General features: G+C 49.2%; 1 protein-coding gene across 1 annotated transcript in view; it reads left to right on the top strand.

Annotated features, from left to right (window-relative positions):
- Window positions 1-21,618, top strand: part of TRIM28 (tripartite motif containing 28) — a 563,778-nt gene that overhangs the window by 130,331 nt on the left and 411,829 nt on the right. The window contains exons 5-6 of the mRNA XM_085616663.1: window positions 659-775; window positions 3,270-3,384. Of these exons, the coding sequence (XP_085472789.1) occupies window positions 659-775; window positions 3,270-3,384 (232 nt within the window). The remainder of the gene's footprint in view (window positions 1-658; window positions 776-3,269; window positions 3,385-21,618) is intronic.

The raw sequence follows: 21,618 nt of genomic DNA, 5'->3' as shown, positions 1-21,618 counted from the left end.
AGGGGTATAGGTTTTGTGCAAGGGGCATGCTGTTTGCTGTGAGGTCGCAGAGCACTGCTGAAGGCTATTCCATGGTGTCTATGGCCATATTCTAACGAGCTCTCAACACCAGCCTCCCAAATGACACTTCATGTGGCCCTTGTAGCAGTGTCTATTGGATATGGTCAATAGATGTGCCCTGCAGTCTCTTGCACACCCTATACTTGCTGAGCACAGCCTGGCCTGTGGGACAGAGTACAGGACATGGCTTTAAGTCCCACCATATGACCAGGCCTTGCTAAACAGGATCAAGGCTGTGCTTTGCAGATTGAGGGAAGGGTGTATAACATTCATGTTCCTAATTGGGCATGACTGTGCCTTGTGAGCCTTGTTGGCTCACAAGGCATGGCCTTGCCTAATTAGTATTTGCTGGGAGCAAAGTATAATAAGGCAAAATATTATGGATATACATATATAAAAAAAAAATTGCTTCTCTACTATGGTCTTTATATAAACCTGTATAGTCCTGTAAAAATGTCTGGGGTTATGATTCAAAACCTGCTACTATGCACTGTGGAGCCATCATCTCTGGCCAAAGGTGGTGTCCTGGTGTGTTATTGTAAAAATGTCAGTGCTTTGCTGGAGTGGAGTGAACAAAAGTGCTTTATCAATGTTACAGGTACCAGTTCCTGGATGATGCAGTTAGAAATCAGAGAAAAATCTTGGCTGCGCTTGTCAAGCGGCTTGGGGAGAAACATACAAATTTGCAGAAGTCTACAAAAGATGTCAGAGCTTCGTAAGTAAGCTACAGCAATTGATTATTCCTTTGTTCCTTTGGCCATTTTAGACCGTTGACAAACTGCAGTGAATGTTCACTTTGTGAAAATGTAAACCAAGTTAAATGTCTCTAACATGAGATTATCTGTATCGCAAGCTTGTTGAAATATTTTAACAAAGCAGTAGTTTGTCTACTCATTTTGTTCAGAACTGTTTGACAAGCCCTACGTTTTCTCAGAACTCTGACCTCCCTGAACAGGATTTTTTTGTTTCAAAAACTGTGTTTTACTATTTACTTCACCCCACCTCTTTGTATGCAAAAACACTAATAGGATAAAGATCTGTTAGCTTCGTAGCATCTGCCACCTGGCCAGCGTTTTTTTTTTAAACTGATTTTTATTGAGCATAAAATGGAACAATAATCATGATTATACCTGAATACAGAATAGTCACACTGGTAGATCAAATAAAACTTACCTAGTAGCTTTGTGACTATTGAGGGGATATCCTGAGAGCTAACCTAGCCTTACAGCCCTTCAGTCCTACTATGGGGAAACACTGCTCGCTCAAGGGACCCAATCTTCTTGGCCTTTGTCACACATGTCTCTTCTGTTGGTCTCCAGATGCTCTTCTCAGGTTTGTACTAGTGGAAACTATGGGACGGGGAAGTCCCTTGTATGGTTAATGATTTTTACATCTGCCCTGGGTGCCCAAGAGCGGATTATTGTTGTCATAGATTAATCTGCATGTCTCATGGGTTGCGGTCTTGTTGGGAGGGGCCCAAAGCGCTACTCTCATGGTGGTGAAAGGCTGCTGCCTTTGCAAGGAGGTAAGTAGCCCGAGCGCGGTGGTGGCAACATATCATATAGTGATCAGTAGAAATGAAATGACCTTTTTACCAGTCACTCGAGTGAGTCCTACCGGCTCGCTCATGTAAAGTTAGGCTGTTGTTTGCTTAACTTACCCTTGACTCGCATTAAGTTAATATGTAGTGTTGTGCAGTGCAGGTCTGCTGTATGCATGTGCTGGGTGTAGGCGTGCCTGAGGAATCCCCAACAGATTGCTGCATTCCTATCTGGCTCCATAGCTCATGACCTCCAGGTGTGAACCTCTAGTCACTCCTATGGCCTGTGTTGTGGTGCTACCCGCTTGTAGTAGCTCCTGCTGTGACAGATACCAAGATAGGGTAGAGGGCACTTTAAAGAAAGCAGATGGCTCCCCAACACAAACTTTAGATGCAGACGCTAAATCACATTTTGTTGTCTAGAAATGGACTAAAAGAAAGGGAGCTTGAGGCCCCCAAAATTGTCTACAGTCAAGCCAGCCAGACAGGCTTTGCGAAGAGGCAAAGCTCTGCAAGACTTTTGCCTGTGACCAGAGCTAGAGGCTAAGGCCCGCCAGCCTCCTAGCTGGGTGAGGGGACATCACCCAGGGACTTCCCAAGGCTACCTGCCCCTGGAGCATCAGTGCCTCCCTGCTTACCAAGACGAGCCCTGTTGGGAATAGAGCGCCGGAGGGAGGGAGTGAGGGAGGGTTGGTCCAGTGGGAGATTTTGTGGCGTGGATCCCTGCAGCAAGGTGTGAGGAGGCAGCTGCTGCAGCGATCGGGTTGCTGCCAGTGTACAGGTTCAAGTTGGTGAGCTTGTATGCCAGAGGGGATGTTGTTAAATTTGCCGGGGAATGTGACATTGCTGATAGGGCCGTTGCCCGTGTGGTGTATAAGTTAGCAAACACTGTATGCCAGAGGGAGCCTCAATGAAGAGGGACATGCTGCTATGCAGATCAGGCAGTCGATTTAGTGAAAAGCAGGCATGGGGGACTCTATACACCTTAGGGAGCCACGGGAGGAAGACCAAAATTGCAGTCTGCCTACTGGATGCCATTGTCGTGAGAAGAGGGTGCTGTGGTGACCTGTGCAGGACCGAACCCCGGCTGAGGATCGAAACTAGAAGCTGTTGTCTACATTTCTGAAATACTTTGCCTTTGTTAGGCTTCTGAAGGGGGTGTTATGACATATGCAAATATTGACATTGGCACACATTATATACTATTAAATGCACAATTATGAATGTACGTGTTCTGGGGTTCATGCCCACATCTGGACTTCACTGGACTACAAATAGTTAGCCATTTTGGCCTGGAATTTTTAAGCTCTTTCCTTACACAAAGCAATATAATCATAATTCGGCTGTGAGACTGCTGCTTATGTATGCTATTTCCTGATTTGGTTGACTTTTTTTATGGGTTAGTTAGAAGGTTGTTGCAGCTGAAAGTTTTTGAGTGTCAAATTGTAACTAATTAGATTAATACATTATAGTGTCACATTTGTATTCCCTATGAAATGAACATCAAATGTAATGCATCTGCGTGGATTCTAGAAAAGTACCTTTGATGGAGAACTAGGATTTGCCAGTATCTAACTTTACCTTTTTTTGTTTAAATTATTTGAGTTGTTGCGTGTCTTTAAAGTAATGTTTGCCTCATGATTCCTTTCGTTGTTCCTGTGCTATTCAGGATACGGCAGGTGACAGACATCCAAAAGAAGGTGCAGGTAGATGTGAAGATGGCTATTCTACAGATAATGAAAGAGTTAAACAAACGTGGCAAACTGCTGGTGAACGATGTGCAGGTAAATCAGTCAACTTTTGATGAGTGCATGGGCAAAATAATTGACTGGCCTCTATCTCGATGTGGTTGAGATTTAGTGCCATCATAATGCTTCCACATCTATTACATCACACTTTATCTTCATCACTGGTGCAGTTGCCATTCTGAGCCAGCTAGATTCACTGCTTAGGCCTCTGACCGATGGTAACCTGGTGGAAAGCATAAAAGATCCTTACCTGAACAGAGTACAGATCCCACGAGAAAGAGAGAATCTGTAACCTGAACGAATACAAACCTTCTCAGAGTATCCAGATCAGGTTTAGTGAAAGCATCACTGCTACAGAATGCAACTGTTGAAGCTCTCCCACTTTACACCAATGGCATGTTTATGTTCATGAAACCTCCTTAGTCTTTTTCCAGGTTACACTGCAGTCCTTGTAGGAAGTCAAATGATTCTGCAAAAGTTGCAGATGTTTATTCTCAGTCTACTCTTTCTATGCTATTTTTGTGTTCAAGGGATGTTGCTGGCTGCAAGAATTCTATATTTCACCCAACTCTGTGTCCTTGTCAAATGTATGGCTTCAGGTATGGAAGGCAAGTGTATTTACAAACTGACTAGTATTTGACCAGTCATTGCTGGTAATTTACCTGGTGATTTTTGTTGTGTCCAGGAAAACCAATAATACATTTTGTTTAGCTAGAGCTGGGCAGAGGTACATTGTGTGAATTTGCTGTTCTCCAGTATTAGGGTGTCTTTCATAGATTCACATGCCTGAGTCATTCCCCGTTGTGGGAGTCCCATGGTACATAAGAAAAGCAATAATTATGCACATAATAACCACAAAAAAAAGCCTTAGTAACATAAAACCAGGAAGTAAAGTAGCCCTAAGCTACAAGAAGAACTTTCACACTTATGACTATCATAGTCATTATGTATAGTCCAAACTGCAGCCAATCAGGCGACAGCACCCACCAGAATGTTCTCCCCAGAGGCTCAGGCTCTCAGATTTTCTACCGCACGTCTTGTGAAGGGAGTCTCCCTGAGCTCTGCTCAGTACTTCACCATTTTTTCTGGATTTTTTCTTCTCTTCAGAATGTCATCTTCTAAGAGATCTCTCTTTAAACCTTGTGAATCTTGTGGGAATCTCCGGCTGTTTTCAGAAGACCCCCACAAGAAGTGAATTTACTGCCTTTATCTAGATCATGAGGTGAGAGATTGTAAAATTTGCAGGACCTTCCCTCAGAAGACCCTCAGATAAAGAAGGGCGCCTAGTTCTGTGGCTACAGAAGATTAAAGACCAGGATAACCCCTTATCTGAGGTGGGAAGTGTGGCCTCTGGTTCATCTATATCCTCTAGGAAGAGGATGGCTGAGGAAGATTTATCTTCTCCTGGGGCTAAGGTGTTGAGAAAAGCTCAACCCGCTAAGGGTTCTAGCTTGCCTTCTTCAAAAAAGGCTTCTCCACCTTCAAAGTCTAAGCCTGTTACGCCCCCGAGAAAGACTGGAAAGTCTCTGGCGTCAAAAAGACTTCTTGAGAAAGATTTCCCTCAGCAAAAAGCTCTTCTACGTCCACAGTTACCTTCTTGTCGCCGAGACCCAAGATGATCATGTCATCAGCTTCATCTTCGTCGACGCAGGTCTCTGTTGCTGTTCAACCCATCTCGTCGACGAAGGAAATTTCATCTATCGTCAGCGCTCAGTCGACGGCGAAAGTTAAGAAGGTCTCGTCGACGACTGCCTCGTTGACAATCGCTTCGTCGTCTAAGACTTCCTCGTCGTCGACGACTTCCTCATCGATGAAGACTGACTCGTTGTCGACGGCCACATGGTCGACGAAAATTGCCTCATCGTCGACGACCTCGTCAAAAAAGATTGCCTCGTCAACAATCACTTTCCGGACGCCAGCCCCATCGGCGTTGATATCGTCGACGGCGCACTCGTCAACGCCTCTTTTGTCTTCTGGCATAGACTTGCACGTTTGGTTTGCAACAACGGCTTCTGCCTCCTCTGCCATGCCTACGACGGCGGCTTCTTTGCTACAAAGACGTGGCTCTTCATTGGAAGCTCGCTCCCCATTGAACTTGTTTGAGCAATTGCTGGATTCTGAGGAGGACGAAGAGGAATCCGAAGAGGACGACAGATTCCGCACTGCTAGAAGTCCATCGGAATTGCTTATTAAGTATCAAGATGACGACCAGGAGGAAGAACCTTTCCCTGAGTCTGAAGCTCCAGCTCCTGTCACGGTTCCCACAGCACAAATGCCTTTGGCCCTGCTTAATAATTTACCATACATGTTGGAAGACTATTATCGGCGTTACTCCAGTATTGGAACTTTCATAGATGCCCATAGCTTGTATCATTCCCTGTCGTCGGAATGGGAGTCTCGGTATTCCAAATAACATAGCAGTAGTTACAAAAGAGAAAGAAAAAGGCCTAGGCCTCATTCCCTTTTGTAGCATATCTACCTCTTTTTGTAAAAGAGACCAAAACAAAGCCACAACCAATCAGATTAGCCTCACCCCACAGAACCTTCCTGAGAGAAGCTCAGAGCCTCAGATTTTCTACCGCACGTTGTGCTTAGGGAGTCTCCTTGGAGCTCTGCTCACTTCAACTTTGTTGACTGCTTTTTTCAAAATATTTTTCTTCCAACTTGTTGCTGTTTTCCTTCCGGAATGTCTGAAGAAAGCTCTTTTCAAGCCTTGTTCCACCTGTGGCAAAAAACAGCTTTACGTGGAGGACAGGCATCAGGATTGTATTTATTGCCTGTACCCGGAACATTAGGCTGCGGAATGCAAGATCTGCCGCACCTTTTCTACAAAGACCCTTCGGGATCGTGAGGGTCGCCTTCTCACATGGCTCCAGAAGATTAAGTCACGGAAGGGTGCTTCATCCAGTGACTGTGAGGACTCTTCATCTGGCACCTCCTCTCGCAGGTCAGTGAAAAGGGGTAGGGGTTCCCCTTCGCCGTCCTCTGACCGCCCTGCTAATGCCTCAAAAAAGACCCCCTCGTGAGTCTGAGAGCCGGAGTCCAAGTAAATCTCCTCACCACGGTGCAAAGGAGAGGGAAGGACTTTCTACTGCCCCAGCAGTGGTGGTATCCACTGTGGCATTCAAGAAGCCCTCTTATCTATCTTCAGAGAGGTCAGAGAAGGACTTTAGATCGTTGACGCCGCAGTTGAAGACTCCGTCGACAAAGGATTCTAAACCTCAACATAAAAAAGTCCAGCCGTCGACGGGCTAGTCGACGGTGCCTTCTGTTCCAGCATCGACGTCCGCGTCGACGACTATACCGGCGACGACGGTGGTGGCGACAACGACGGTGGTGGCAACGACTGGGTCGTCCACGAGAGCTCGGACTACGCCGGCCGGAGTGTCGACTGTCTAGTCGACGACTGTGTCGACGACACCCATATCTTCGTCGACGGTGCAGTCGGCGACGGTGCAGCTTCCGACGACTACCTCGTAGACGATGGTTTAATTATTGACGCCGACGATTCCGACGACTACCTTGTCGACGGAGAGGATTACAATTTCCTTGAGACGTATAACACCGGATATGACATCACCAAGGAGGGTGACCCCCTTGCCTCCCGCATTGTTGTTAGAAGAAGAAGACGACTCTGATGGGGATGATCAGGATTCTTGTGGTTATGCCCATAGTCCTTCCCAACTGCTGGTGAAATGTCAGGACACTGATTCAGAGGGCGACTACACGCCTGGGTACTCCTATCCACCATCCTATGGGCGTCAGGACAGCGCAGGCCATGGTATGGTTGCGGTTCCTTCATCACTACTGGCAGATCTCCAGGGCATGTTACATGATTATCGGAAGAGGTTTTCTCACGCTCCTCCTCCTCCGTCTTCGACTTTGTCTGCAGTGCATACTGTGCCTACTCCATCGGCCCCTACTGAATTTTCTCCTGGGCAACCACCTCAGGTGGTTTCTCAACTGCAAGTTTCCAACCCAGGGTTGCCTCCTGTGATCCAGGTTGTTCCGGATGATTCCTCTGATGATGATCAAGATGTTGGCAACCGGTCTAATCAGTGTGTTGAGTGGGAGGACTATGTCATTCCGGATCCGGCTTCACCTACTCCTGATCCGGTAGATTCTTCCCCGGCAGAAATTGGGGGTTTCCACAAGCTGATGGCATAGGAAGCTGGAATCTACTGGAGGCTCCTTCCATCGTCCCCAGTGGAATGCTTCCTGTATGATTTTAAGGATCCGTACAGGAAAGTGGTTCGTTCAATTCCCATTGTTGGCCATCTTTGGGACGAGGGTTTGAAGGCTATGAAGAACCCGGCTACGGTAATTTCGGTTTTGCCGCGCCTCTAAAAGAAGTACAAGGCGCCTGAGGACAGTCCAGCGTCCTTGATTGGACAGCCGAAGCCGGATTCGGTAATATCCCAGGCGGCACAACGCAAGTCACCACCCCTCCGGATAAAGAAGGCAGGCGCCTTGATAATGCGGGGAAACGTTTCTCCTCTATTGCCAGTCTTTTGGTAAGGGCAGCTAATGCATTGGCGATCCTTGGCAGGTACGATCGCAAAATGTGGTGCGACCTTTCGCCTTACTTGGGCCAAGACGGAGGCCAAGAAAATTCTTCAGGAGGGGGAGGCTACGTCGGCGGAAGTGATTGACTGAGCCATGGACATCGCCACTACCACTACAGCTTTCTGTGCACTGGCAGGTGCGGCTGTTCTTCGTCTGCAGGGCTGGCTCCGGGCGACTTGGTTCCGACCGGAGGTTCAGAACAAGATCTTGGACCTCCCGTTTGATGGGGAGGCATTGTTTGGGAATCATGTCGATGATGCCCTCCAGGACAATAAAAAAGATACGGAGACGCGAGGTCTCTAGGCACTCTTCAGTATCGTAAAGTGCCTTTCCGTGGGGCCAGAGGGAAGAGTACCACGTCCTACAGAGGCTCGTACCAACAACAAAGGTACTCTTCTTATGGTTAGACACCCCAGTCGTATCGCCCGCAGTACCAACAACGACAAGGCCAGTCCTCGTCTTTCTCTCGCTCAACCACTAGTGGGAAACGGGCTCGCCAGGGACGTGACTCCTCCAAGAGACAATAGCGGCGTTCTGGCACTGCCTACTGTACCCTCCTCCCCGTTGACACCTGTGGGAGGTAGGGTGTCCCATTACCTCCACAACTGGACCCGGATAACATCGGACCGTTGGGTCCTCAACATCATTCGAGATGGTCATACGCTGGAGTTTCTTCATATGCCACCTTCCAAGCCCCCTGTCGCCATGCCCTCAAAACATCTGTGTCTCTTAAGGGTCGAAGTTCATCAGATGCTCCTCAAGGAAACAGTGGAACCGGTTCCCCTGTCTCAGAGGGGGGACGGTTTCTACTCCAGGTTTTTCCTGGTCAAGAAGACGCCGGAGAAATGGTGACTCATTTTAGATCTCAGGGAGCTCAACACCTATCTCATCTGTCTCTCCTTTCGGATGGTGTCTCTCCAGGATATCTTGCATCCCCTCAACCCGGGAGATTTCATGGCCACTCTCTATCTTGAGGATGCGTATTTTCACATCCCTATTCATCCAGCCCACAGGAGGTTTCTACGCTTCACAGTAGCCAAGAGCCACTTCCAATTCAGGGTGTTACCCTTTGGACTTCGTTCTGCCCCGAGGATCTTTACCAAGGTGCTGGCACCTGTAGCAGCTTTCCTCAGGAAGCAGCATTATCAAATCTTCCCCTACCTGGACGATTGGTTGCTGAAGGCTCCGTCCAGGCTCTTAGCGGAGGAAACAGTCGGGGCGTGTACAGCTCTGTTCAACAATCTGGGTCTGACTCAACAGAGAGAAGTCGTCGCTCTGTCCGTCCAAGAGGGCACGGTTCCTAGGTGCTATCTTGGACACGTCTCTCAACAAGGCTTCCCCAACCGTCGAAAGGCAAGAAAAGCTGAAATCCTTGGCACGTCTGTTGAGAAGAAGAAAGTGTCTTTCAGTACGCCGTTACAAATCCCTGCTAGGCGTGATCTCTTCATGCATCCCTCTGATACCCTATTGCAGATTACGGATGCGATCTCTTCAAGAGCAACTAGACATGCAGTGGCAACAAGTTCACGGCTCTTTCGACGACAAGGTGGTGATTATGGCGGCGATGAGGGTATCCGCCTTGTGGTGGACACAGGAGGAGAATTTGTACCGTGGTCTATCCTTCGTAAGCAATCCGGCTCCTCATGTTGTCACAACAGATGCCTTGCTGCACGGCTGGGGTGCGGTGCTTCAGGACTTGCAGGTCAGCGGGCATTGGTTACCCAAGCACCGTCTCCTTCATATCAACCTCCTGGAACTCCGAGCGATCCGCCTGGCTCTTCAAGCATTTCTGCCGCGGTTGCAGGGTTCCGCGGTTCTCGTCCGCACGGACAACACCACGGCCATGCATTACATCAACAAAGAAGGGGGCAGCAGGTCTCTTCCATTGTCACAGGAGGCCCAGGGGATTTGGGAATGAGCGATCCTCCACGGAATATCTCACATCGGAACACCTTCATGGGGTCCTCAACGAAAAGGCGGACAGACTCAGCAGGCTTTCATCCCTCAGCCACGAGTGGGAACTAAACCAGATGGTCTTGGAGGACATTTTTCGCCTGTGGGGAAAACCTTTGATGGATCTTTTCGCCACCCCGGAAAACCAGAAATTCCAGTCTTACGCAAGCAAAGTTTACCATCGCGGATCACTGGGGAATGTGCTTTCGATAGCTTGGTCAAGCGCGGATCACTGGGGAATGCGCTTTCGATAGCTTGGTCAAGCGCATTTGTGTACGCTTTCCCCCCATTCCGTTAATACCGAGGATACTCAAGAAGATCAAGGCGGAACCATGCAAAATGATCTTAGTGGCCCCGGCATGGCCGAGGCAGTTTTGGTTCACGGAGCTTCACCTTCTTTCTCTGGTCCCTCCTCGTCCTCTACGGACAATTCTGGATCTTCTCACAATGTCCCAAGGCCAGATCTGGCATCCGGATCCTCGTTCCTTGCACCTCTCCGCATGGCTCCTGAGCAGCGAGAGTTCCTAGATCTTCCTCTCTCTCACAAATTAAGGGATGTTCTCTCTCAGGCTAGAGCCCCTTCCACTAACAAGACTTACCATCTCAAATGGAAACGCTTTTGCATCTGGTGCCATCAGCAAGGTGTGGATCCCTTTTTTGTCTCCGCCTCATCAAGTTCTTCCTTATTTCCTGTCCTTGGCTAAGGCAGGTTTGGCTCATTCTTCAATAAAGGTGCACTTGGCTGCAGTTTCTCGCTTCAGACGCACTGCCTCTGGACCGTCTCTTTGGTCCTCTAGAATTGTCAAGCATTTTCTCAAGGGGCTGTTTCGAGTTTATCCTCCCGTGAGGCCTCCGCCTCCCACATGGCATTTGAACTTGGTTCTCACCCAGCTGATGAAGCCTCCTTTTGAACCGGTTCATCGAGCGGATCTGAAGTTCCTCTCATGGAAATTGGCACTCCTTCTTGCACGGCGTATTGGGGAATTGCAAGCTCTTACAATTCAGACACCTTTCCTCCATTTCAAAAGGAATACTGTCATTCTGCGGACTAATCCAAAGTTCATACCAAAGGTGCCTTCGGACTTTCATTTAAATGAGCCGGTCATTCTCAAGGCTTTCTTTCCTCCACCGTCTACACCGGCGGAAAGGGCACTTCATTCGCTGGACGTGCAGCGGTGCTTGAAATTTTATCTGGACCGTACTAAAGCCTTTAGAAAATCTTCGCAATTGTTTGTTGCATTCAGTGCTCCCCGCAAAGGGTTACCCCTGTCCAAGCAGGGTATTGCTAAATGGATCTCCAGTGCTATACAGTTCTGTCATTCTGCAGCGGACAAGCCTCTAGGGGGCAGAATTAGAGCACACTCGACGAGGTTGTGAGAAAGTGCCCTCTTTCTTGCATGGTATGCCCCCACTTTTTGCTAAATTGCTGAATGTACTTTGACTGAGTGTACCCTGGACTCCTGCCAATCAGGTGCCCAGGGCCTATGTTCCTTCCTTAAATCACACAAACTCTAAATTGGCAAACCCTGGCCACATGTCAGCCCCTAGTAAATGGTACCCAGGGCCTTGTGACCAGGGAAGACCCCTAAGGGCTGCAGCACTCATTGTGCCACCCTTAGGGGCCCTGTACCCTTACACACACACACTGCCTTTGCAGGCTGAGTGTCTGGGTGCAGGACAAAATGAAGAGTCGACATGGCACACATCTCTGTGTGCCATGCCCAACACCCACACTACCAAGGCATATGTCAGTCACCCCTCTGGCTGGGTGCCTTATGCCCATGGTGTGGGCAGAGGAGCAGGAGCCCTGTGCCCCTACAGTACCCAGGTCCATTCCCGGGCACTGTAAGTGCAGTGCTGCCATTTAAGAGTACATGGTGCTGAGAGCTCGTCAAACACGAGCTCCACAGCACCATAATGGCAACACTAAAGACTGGGAAGTTTGGTATCAAACTTCTCAGCACATTAAACCCACACTGATGCCAGTGTGGGATTTAATGTACCAAGCACCCCAGAGGGCATCTTAGAGATGCCCCCTTACAACTAACCTACAATCCACGTCTGCTCTGAGGCTGCCCAGGGTGCCACACAGCAGACACGTTGCTGGACCCCTGGGTGGGAGAGCCCCTGCTCTCCCGGGCCTGCAACAATGCACATCCTGGGTGAGGTGATAGATCTCCTCCCCCAGGATGAGCTAAGGGAAGCTTCAAAGGCCTGCCGCCTCTAGGAGTTTCCCCAGGCCACTGCAACCCCCCACTCTTGCGGGAAGCTTGGCCGGAAACCCCATACAAGGACAGGGGATGTGCCAGCCTGCCCACCCCACCCCTCTGGTGGGGGAGGCGAGGTGAAGCACATCTCTGGGCTCTCGCCATCTTGAAGATGGGAGACCCTACCCTATCAGGATTAGGCTACTGCCCCCCTCCCACAGGAGAGGGACAGGATAGGGGGTGTACCCACCCCAGGACGAGGACCCATTGGTCCCTGGCCTTCACCGACCTGTAACGCCCCTAAATCTAGTATTTAGGGGCACCCTGAACCTTCCTTCTCCAGATTCCGAAACTACAAGAAGAGCGAGAAGAAAAGAAGACCTGGCCTGCAGCTGCAAAGGAGAGGGAGACACCAACTGCTTTGGCCCGAGCCCTACCGGCCTGTCGACCTCTGACTTGCTCCTGCTCCAAACCCGGCATCTCTTGTGGCCAGCAACCTCAGAAACCCCGGAGGACCTGGCTAACTTTGAACTCTGATCCCCTGGGACTCCCATGAGTAGAGGCTCTACTCAGAACCTACCTTAGAGAGACTTAGCATCTCTCGAGCCCTTAGCACGGAAAGTAAAATCCGGGTCCCCGAATGACCCAGCCCCTCCAGATATAATAATGGCTGCCGCACACACGACTCACCCCATCATAAGGGAGGTCTTAAATACCTCCATCTCCTCCGGTACGGTCCCAATAGCGTGGAAGCGGGCTATGGTCAGAGCCCTGCTGAAAAAGCCTAACCTTGACTCCGCCGACCTGAGCAATTATCGCCCCATATCACTGCTCCCATGGCTAAGCAAGATCCTGGAGAAACATATAAACCAACAACTAATAAACTTCCTAGAAGTTCATCATCTACTGGACCCAACTCAAACAGGCTTTAGACCGAAACACGGGACCAAGACCGCTCTCCTCATGGTCACCGAAGAAGCTAGACATATTCTGGATCAGGGAGGATCAGTGGCAGTGATCCTCCTTGACCTCAGCGCGGCCTTTGATACGGTCAGCCACAACACCCTGCTGTATCGTATGTCCCAGGTCGGCATCAAAGACAAAGCCTGGTCCTGGTTCCAGTCATTCCTGGAGGATAGGTCCTTCCGCGTGTTTGACGGTGAGTCTGTCTCCACCAGCAGGCCCCAGAAATGTGGAGTCCCCCAGGGTTCCTCTCTAAGCCCTGCACTCTTTAACATATACATGAGGCCACTGGCAGATGTCGTCCGTCCTTTTGGGATTAAGATCATCTCCTACGCGGACGACACACAGCTAGTGGTCTCCCTGACGCAGGTTGCCAATCTTTCAACACAGGGCAGGCTTAGAGAGTGCCTGGAGGAAGTGAAAACCTGGATGTCCCGCTCATCTTTAAAATTAAATGGAGACAAAACCGAGCTGATGCTCCTCGGGCCCCCAGACCTCAGTCTCCCCACCTCCATGTGGCCACCTAGTCTGGGCCCTCCACCTACCCCAAAAAATAGCATCAAGAGCCTCGGAGTCTGGCTTGACAGATCTCTGTCCTTTAGCACGCAGGCCACAAAACTCTCAGCAACTTGCCTCGGCATCATGAGGATGCTGAGGAGAATCCTCCCTCTCCTTCCTATGGAGGCCAGACAAACAGCTGTCCAAGGTCTAATCCAGTCGCGCCTAGACTTTAATAATGTACTTTACCTCGGGGCCCCGGAATACACTCTGAGCAGGCTTCAGATGGCCCAGAACTGCGCAGCCCGCATCCTACTCAACATTTCTCGCAGACAGTCAGCTAGGGCCGGACTGATAACCCTTCACTGGCTTCCAGTGCGCCAGAGAGTTATGTTCAAGGCCATGTGCATAGCTCATCAGTCCTTCTGGAACACTGGCCCCAGCATCACTCAAGATCTAATAACCCACTACACACCCAACAGAAGTCTACGCTCGAGTCAGACCTTCCGGGCAATAGTTCCCAGGATAAAGAGATCCAGATCCGGAGGCAGGTCTTTTTCACACAACGCCGCGAGGGCCTGGAACGCCCTTCCTCTGCATCTTAGAGCCAACCCTAACCTTCTAGCCTTTCGTAAACAGCTGAAAACCTTTTTATTTCACCCAATTTAACCTACCCCCCCTTCTCCCCACGGGTGTCTCAGTCTGGTCTTACGGTATTCTTAGCGCTTGGACGCCTCCGGGCAGCAATTCGCGCTCTATAAATGCACATCCAATCCAATCCAATCCAATCCTTTCACCCCTGGCAGCAACCCGGAACCGCGATCCCAGCCCACTCTGCACCCACCAAGCCTGCCCGGTGCCGGAGTGAACTAAACCCACGAGGACGACCCCACAGCGACTGTGACCCCGAGTCCGGCACCCAAAGAACCCCCTCGACTATCCTGAAGAAGCTTGCAGCCTCAGAACAGAGTGCCACCCCAACCGCGATCAACAAGCGAGTAAGATTTCCGACATCAAAGGGTACCCCTGCACCCGGCGCCCCACGGCCCTCTGTGCCCAATCCCGGGGTACCTACCTATCCTCCAACTACCCAACTTACCCCTCGAAGTGGTGGTGGCACCTGAAGAGTCCTCGTCCCCGAGCCTGCAGTCTTTTTTCCAAACCGGAGATTCCCCATAGAAATCAATTGAGCGCCCGACGGCTCAAAAGCACCCTGCACCCAGCCGCCCGAGTGGCCCTGGCAGTGAAAACTCTACTCTAACCCACTTCCCCACTTGCCCTGAGTAAGTGACTAGGAGCCCAGCTCCCACAGCCGCGTGGCTTGCCCGACAGCAGCCACCAACCCAGGCCCCCCTATCCCTCATAGGATAACATTGGGCCTAACTCTCTTTGCACCCGGCCGTCCTGAAACCGCTGAGGGTGAACTGACTGTACCTACCTGACACTGGGGGACCCCTGAGTCTATGCACAGAACTTCAACTCTGCCAGTCGAGTACTTACCCGTAAACCGCTAACTTAATTTTCCTCATAGGGTAACATTGACTGGCTTTTGCTTGGAAATTTTTCTAAGTGTGGACTTTTCAAAACTCAAAATATTCACCAAAAATCAGCCGAGTATCAAAAACGAATTTACTCACCTGCTCTTAGGTGAGCTCCCAGTGCTGGATCTTGGTGTCCAGCACTGACTCTGAAAAGTACCCACAACTATACTTACCTCTACCTCATTTTTCTTCCATAGGAAACCATTGACTGTTTTTCTGTGAAATTTCTTCTTAGTGTTGATTTCTGCAATTTCTAAATATTCATCAATCGTATAACATCTGAAAACGTAATTACTTACCTGTTTTGGATAAAGGTCCCAGTACTGAGTCTAGACACCCAGTACTGGATTACAAAAGTAACGATAACCTACTGTACCTGTAACCTACATTTCCTTCCATAGGGAATCATTGATTGTTTGCTCTGAAATATTTTCTAAATATTTTTTAAAAATCATAACAGTACCAAAGTCGACTTTCAATAGCTGATTCTGAGAACTGACCCAGGACTGGATCTAGGATCCAAGTCTGAAATTACAAAAGTAATCTAAAAAGTAATCTGTTGCATATAACTTGAATTTATCATTGAGCTCAATGTATTGTGTTTAGAAATAGAGTTGCACTGCAACTACTTGTAACTGTTTACTACAAAGTCTATTGCATATACAAAAGTATTTTTATGAAACATCTCTTGTCGAGAAAGTATATTTTAATTCCAAGTGTTGGTTCTAAAATAAAACAAGCATATATTTTTTATATACAAACCATTGGCCTAGAGTTCAGTTATTGAGTGTATGGAACTATTTGCTGACTGAGTGTGTACAACAAATGCTTTACACTGTCCTCTGATACTGCCTTACTGCTCGACCAGGCTACCACTTTGGAGAGTAAGGTTATATCTAACTTTAACCTCTGTTAAACCCTTGGGGTCTGTGGACTCTGTACACCCTGTACCTATTAAGGAACAGTATATACAGAGCCACTTTCTCACAGAGGTCCATGGCTTCTTCTACGGCTCTCTTTGCGGGGGGTCCAGATAAAGACATCTGCAGAGCTGCGACTTGGAGCAGCGTGCACACCTTTACAAGACATTACTGTCTGGAGACCTTGGCACAGGAAGACACGGCTGTGGGCCAGGCAGTCCTGAGGATCCTCTTGCTTTGAGTGGTGAGCTTTCCTTTCTTCCCTCCTTCCTTTGTATGGTTCTTGCACATTTTGCTATGTACTTTTCTTATGTGATTGCATGGTACTTTTATGTTTGCAAAAAAAAAAGAACAAAGTAAAGTACAGTGATATATAGTTTTAGACAATGAGATGTCTCAGGGAGGCAAAATGTGTTTCTTACTGCTAGCTACTCTGATACAAGCTATGGGAATCCATGAAAGTTCCAATACTGGAGTAAGAAACCAGTTACATACCTGTAACTTTGGTGCTCCAGTATTGGTAACTTTCATAGATTCCCATGCGCCCACCCTCCTCCCCTGGGAAAGCTCAGCCCTCGGCAGGTTTGGTTGTACTGTTACACAACGGCTACGAAAATCTGAGGCTCTGAGCTTCTCTCAGGAAGGTTCTGTGTGGTGAGGCTAATCTGATTGGTTGTGGCTTTGTTTTGGTCTCTTTTACAAAAAGAGGTAGATATGCTAACAAAGGGAATGAGGCCTAGGCCTTTTTCCTTCTCTTTTGTACCTACTGCTATGTTATTTGGAATACCGAGACTCCCATTCCGACGACGGGGAATGATACAAGCTTTGGGAATCTATGAAAGTTACCAATACTGGAGAACCAAAGTTACAGGTAAGTAACTTGTTTCTTTTCCTCCTTCTGAATCGGCGGAGTCCATTCCATCAACGCCCATGCCTAAGGTTTCTGTATCTTCTTTAGGATCTCCTAGACCACCTTCTCCAGTACCATCTCATCATTCCCATGATGCTAACACCACTGACGATGACAGGGAAGAGGGAGAAGTGGATGATAGGTCTGTTTTTTCGGAGTGGGACGAATACCAAAGTCAGACTCCATCACCGTCCGCTCCAGCTCCTGTTAACTCTCCTCTAGTAGATATCGTCTGTTTTCATCTCCTTATGGAGAGGGCGACAAAAAGGTTTCTCATACCAATGGATACAAAGAAGGATGATTGCTTTCTCTATGATTTTAAAGATCAGCCACGAAGACAAACACGGACCATTCCCATCATAGACTTCATCTGGAAGGAAGGGTTGAAGATCATGACCGCACCTAATTCTCTTCCTGCAGTCTTGCCTCGATTAGACAAATAATATAAGGCACCAAGGAACTCACCTGCATGCCTCATAGGTCAGCCAAAAGCTGACTCTGTCATCGCTAAGCGGCGCAGAGACGGGCCAGGAACCCCTCTTCGCCTATAACCGCTCCGCCAGACAGGGATGGCAGACGACTGGATTCGATTGAGAAGAAGGTTTCCACTATGGCAGCGACGGCTGTCCGTGCTACAAATTCCCTAGCCATATTAGGGAGATATGACAGGCAGATGTGGTCGGACATCTCCCCCCTACATTAACATGCTGCCAGAACCTTCCGAGGCCTTGAAGATCTTACAAGGAGAGTGTACCTCTGCGGAAATAATTGACACAGCCGTGGATGTTGCATCCACAGGATTCAGACAGTTAGCGGGTGCAGCAGTGCTAAGGAGACAAGGTTGGCTGAAAACTACATGTTCGAGGCATATGAGCTGCAGATTATACACTGTGCATAGATCGCCATCTGGTGTTGGGCCCGGATGTTTGCAGTTTGTTTTTCTTCTTGGACAGTGTTTGGAAGTCACGAGTTCGGTGACTCCTCCTTCGGTCCGTACTGCGCATGGGCTTCGGCTCCATCCTCAGATTGTTTCTTTCCGCCATCGGGCTCGGATGTAATACTTTGTGCTCCGGCTTCGAACCTTCCCAGTTCGACCTTCGACGAAAAATCCTCGTCCATCGAGATTCTTCAGACAAAATCATCTTCTTTATCTCTCTCTTCGGCACTTCTTCGATTTCAGGCATCGGTGGCGGCCTTCGGGCCTATCTCGACTCCGGTCTCGGCCGATGGAAAGGACTCCCTTTAAGAAGTGCCCTAAATGTGGGTCTAAATTTCCCCACACCGATTTACATCAGGTGTGCAACCTGCGCCTCTCTCCCGAACACGAGGCCCGAGACTGCCCCGCCTGCAAGTCTTTTCGATCGAAAAAGACTATTCAGGATCGAAGAGCTAGACGCACCATGGTGCACTCCTTGACCTCGGCTCCACCTGACATCTTCGTAGAAGACATCGAAGCTTCGGGACAGCAGCACACCGAACAGGAAGACGACCTCGTCAGCACTTCCGAGGCCGACGACTCAGACGTGGAGGAGATCACACCAGCGCAGAGGGTTGTGAGTACTCTACCCCCTCCCACTCCCGCGCCCACACCGAAAGAGACTCCGGTTACACCTTCGCTTCCGGGCCTAGGCAAAACCAAACATACCGCTTCCATCACCCCACCTTCGGGCCCGGTGAAGAAGCATCATAAGTCTTCCGGCGGCTCGGGCTCGAGCCAGCCTACTAGCGGTGCCGAAAAACACCCTTCGGCACCGAAGAAAACCACACCAAGCTCCGTTCCGAAGCCATCGGTGTCGAAACCTGGCCTCTCGGTGCCGACCAAACATAAACCCCTCGGCCCCGAAACTCCCGTGCCGAAACCTGCCTCGGCACCGAACAAAAAATCGGAGGCCCCGAAAAAGCATGGCACAGATAAACCAAAGAAGCCGTCGGCCCCGAAAACATCGGCGCCAACAGATCAATCGGTGCCGGAGGAACTATTCACGCCAGATCCTCTACAAAAGACTTTAACAAAGGATCCAAAGACTGAACATTTGACTTTGTCTTCAAAGAAAAGACATTTAGACAAACCAGCTCCTCCTCCACCGCCAAAACGGATGGACTCTGCCACATCCCCTTTCAGAGTACCTTCCCCTCCACCTCCTCCACCCTCTCCATCTCCGCCCCCTCCACCTTCTCCACCCTTGCCTCATCGCTCTCCAACCCCGTCTCCAGACCCTGATGACCAAGGGGATCCATACTATGATCCAACAGATGCCCCACAAGACCCCACCCCTCCGGGAACACCAGACCCATGGGAGGATTATCATAATCCAGATGTCCCAGATGTACCTCAGGATGATCTTTATCCATCCAGGCCATCTCCACCAGAGGACTCCTTGGGGTTCCACCACTTGTTGCATCGGGCGGCACATTATCATGGGGTGGAGTTACACACTGATCCAGTTGAGGAAGACTTCCTACTTGATACCTTTGACATCGCAGATAAATCTACTGCCATACTACCCATGCTTGACCAAACATGCGGCAGAGGTTTTCAAAGACCCAGTCAGGGCTAGGGTCTTAAACCCCAGAATAGAGAAAAAATATAAGGCCGCCCCCACAGATCCTGCCTATATTAAAGGACCTGCACCCTTAGACTCATTAGTGGTATCCACAGCTAGGAAGCGGTCCAATTCTCAGTCATCGGGTGAATCTCCACCACCCGATAAGGAGTCCAACCTCCTAGACGCGTCAGGCAAACGCACTGCCTCGCAAGCTGTCAATATGTGGCGTATCGCCAACACACAAGCGCTGTTGGCAAGGTACGACAGAGCGCACTATGATGAGCTGGACACTATCATGCAACATCTCCCAGAAAAATATAAAAATAGGGCTCATGAACTAATACAAGAGGGAAAGACCATTAACAACACCTCTATTAAATGTGCACTTGACGCAGCAGACACAGCTTCCAGGGCTATAAACACCAGTGTTCTGCTTCGCCGCCACGCCTGGCTCAGAATATCAGGTTTTAAGCCAGAGGTACAAGCATCTATACTAAACCACCCTTTTGACCAGCAACACTTATTTGGCCCAAAAGTAGACGAAGCCCTGGAAAAAATGAAAAAAGATACAGATACGGCGAAGTGTATAGGAGCATTACAGTCCCACCCTCCTAGACGCTCTTTTCACCGCTCCTCCTTTCGAGGCACTGGCAGGGGCTACTCTGCCGGTAACGCCTCCACATCCTACAAGTCCCCTCCTCAGACTACCTTCACAAAGGGCTATCAAAGAGGTGGATATAGAGGAAACAATAATAAGGGCCTGGGCAAAACCAACACCGCCCGTTCTGCCACACAGCCCACACAATGACTTTCCCCCGCTCCCCCAGACCATTCCACTCCAGTCGGGGGCAGACTACAAAACTTCTTTCAAACCTGGGAGACCATAACATCAGACAAATAGGTGACCCAAATTATTCGGGCAGGGTACTGTCTCGAATTAACATCCCCCCCACCCCCCCAAATATTCCACCCAGGCACCGTACAAGGTCGCAAGAACACACCACATTGCTCAAACAAGAGGTAATCTCCCTCCTGCAAAAACAGGCTATAGAGCAGGTCCCAATCAATCAACAAAATTTAGGGGTCTACTCTCTGTACTTTCTGATACCAAAAAGAGACGAGACTCTACGACCCATTCTAGACCTCCGGCCTCTCAATACATACATACATTCAGACCATTTTCACATGGTAACTCTCCAACAAGTTCTCCCACTACTCTGCCAGAACGATCTTCTCACCACACTGGACTTGAAAGACTCATACTTTCATATTCCAATACACCCTTCTCACAGAAAGTACCTCAGATTTGTAGTGGACGGCCAACATTATCAGTTCAAGGTTCTCCCCTTCGGGGTCATAACCGCACCAAGAGTGTTCACCAAATGCCTAGCAGTAGTGGCGGCACACCTCAGAAGACAACACATTCACGTCTTCGCTTACTTGGACGACTGGCTAATAAAAGATACGTCCTACAACCAATGTGTGCAACATACAAACACTACCATCCAACTACTTCACCAGCTAGGTTTCACGGTGAACCACCAAAAGTCCCAGCTGATACCGTCTCACACAAAGCAATACCTCGGTGCCACTATAGACACCTCAAAAGCTATAGCCTATCCCAATCCAGCCAGAATCGCAAGCATACAAGCATTGCGTCAAAGATTCATTCCTCGGCACTCTCTCCCAGCAAGAGTGTTTATGAAGCTAATAGGGATGATGGCATCTTGCATTTTCATAGGGCCTCTTGCAAGACTCCACATGCGTCCACTCCAAGAGTGCCTAGCACGCCAGTGGAACCAGGTCCAGGGGCAACTGACGGATCTGGTGTTGGTGGACGGTCGCACCCATCGCTCTCTGCAGTGGTGGAACACCACAAATCTTTCCAAAGGGCGACCGTTCCTGGACCCGGTTCCTCAGGTAATTCTAACAACGGACGCATCGCTCTCCGGTTGGGGAGCGCATCTATTACACCTCACAGTGCAAGGTATATGGACGCCACAACAAAAGTTACTCCACATAAACCATCTGGAGTTATTGGCGATCTTTCTAGCTCTGAAATCATTTCAGAAACAAACCTCAGCCAAAGCAGTCCTCATTCGCACAGACAATATGACTGCAATGTACTACATTTAAAAACAGGGGGGGACACACTCTCCACAGCTC

The sequence above is a fragment of the Triturus cristatus genome, chromosome 7 (assembly GCF_964204655.1).
Source record: "Triturus cristatus chromosome 7, aTriCri1.1, whole genome shotgun sequence".
Lineage (NCBI taxonomy): Eukaryota > Metazoa > Chordata > Amphibia > Caudata > Salamandridae > Triturus > Triturus cristatus.
This window is presented reverse-complemented; position numbering and strand designations above follow the sequence as displayed.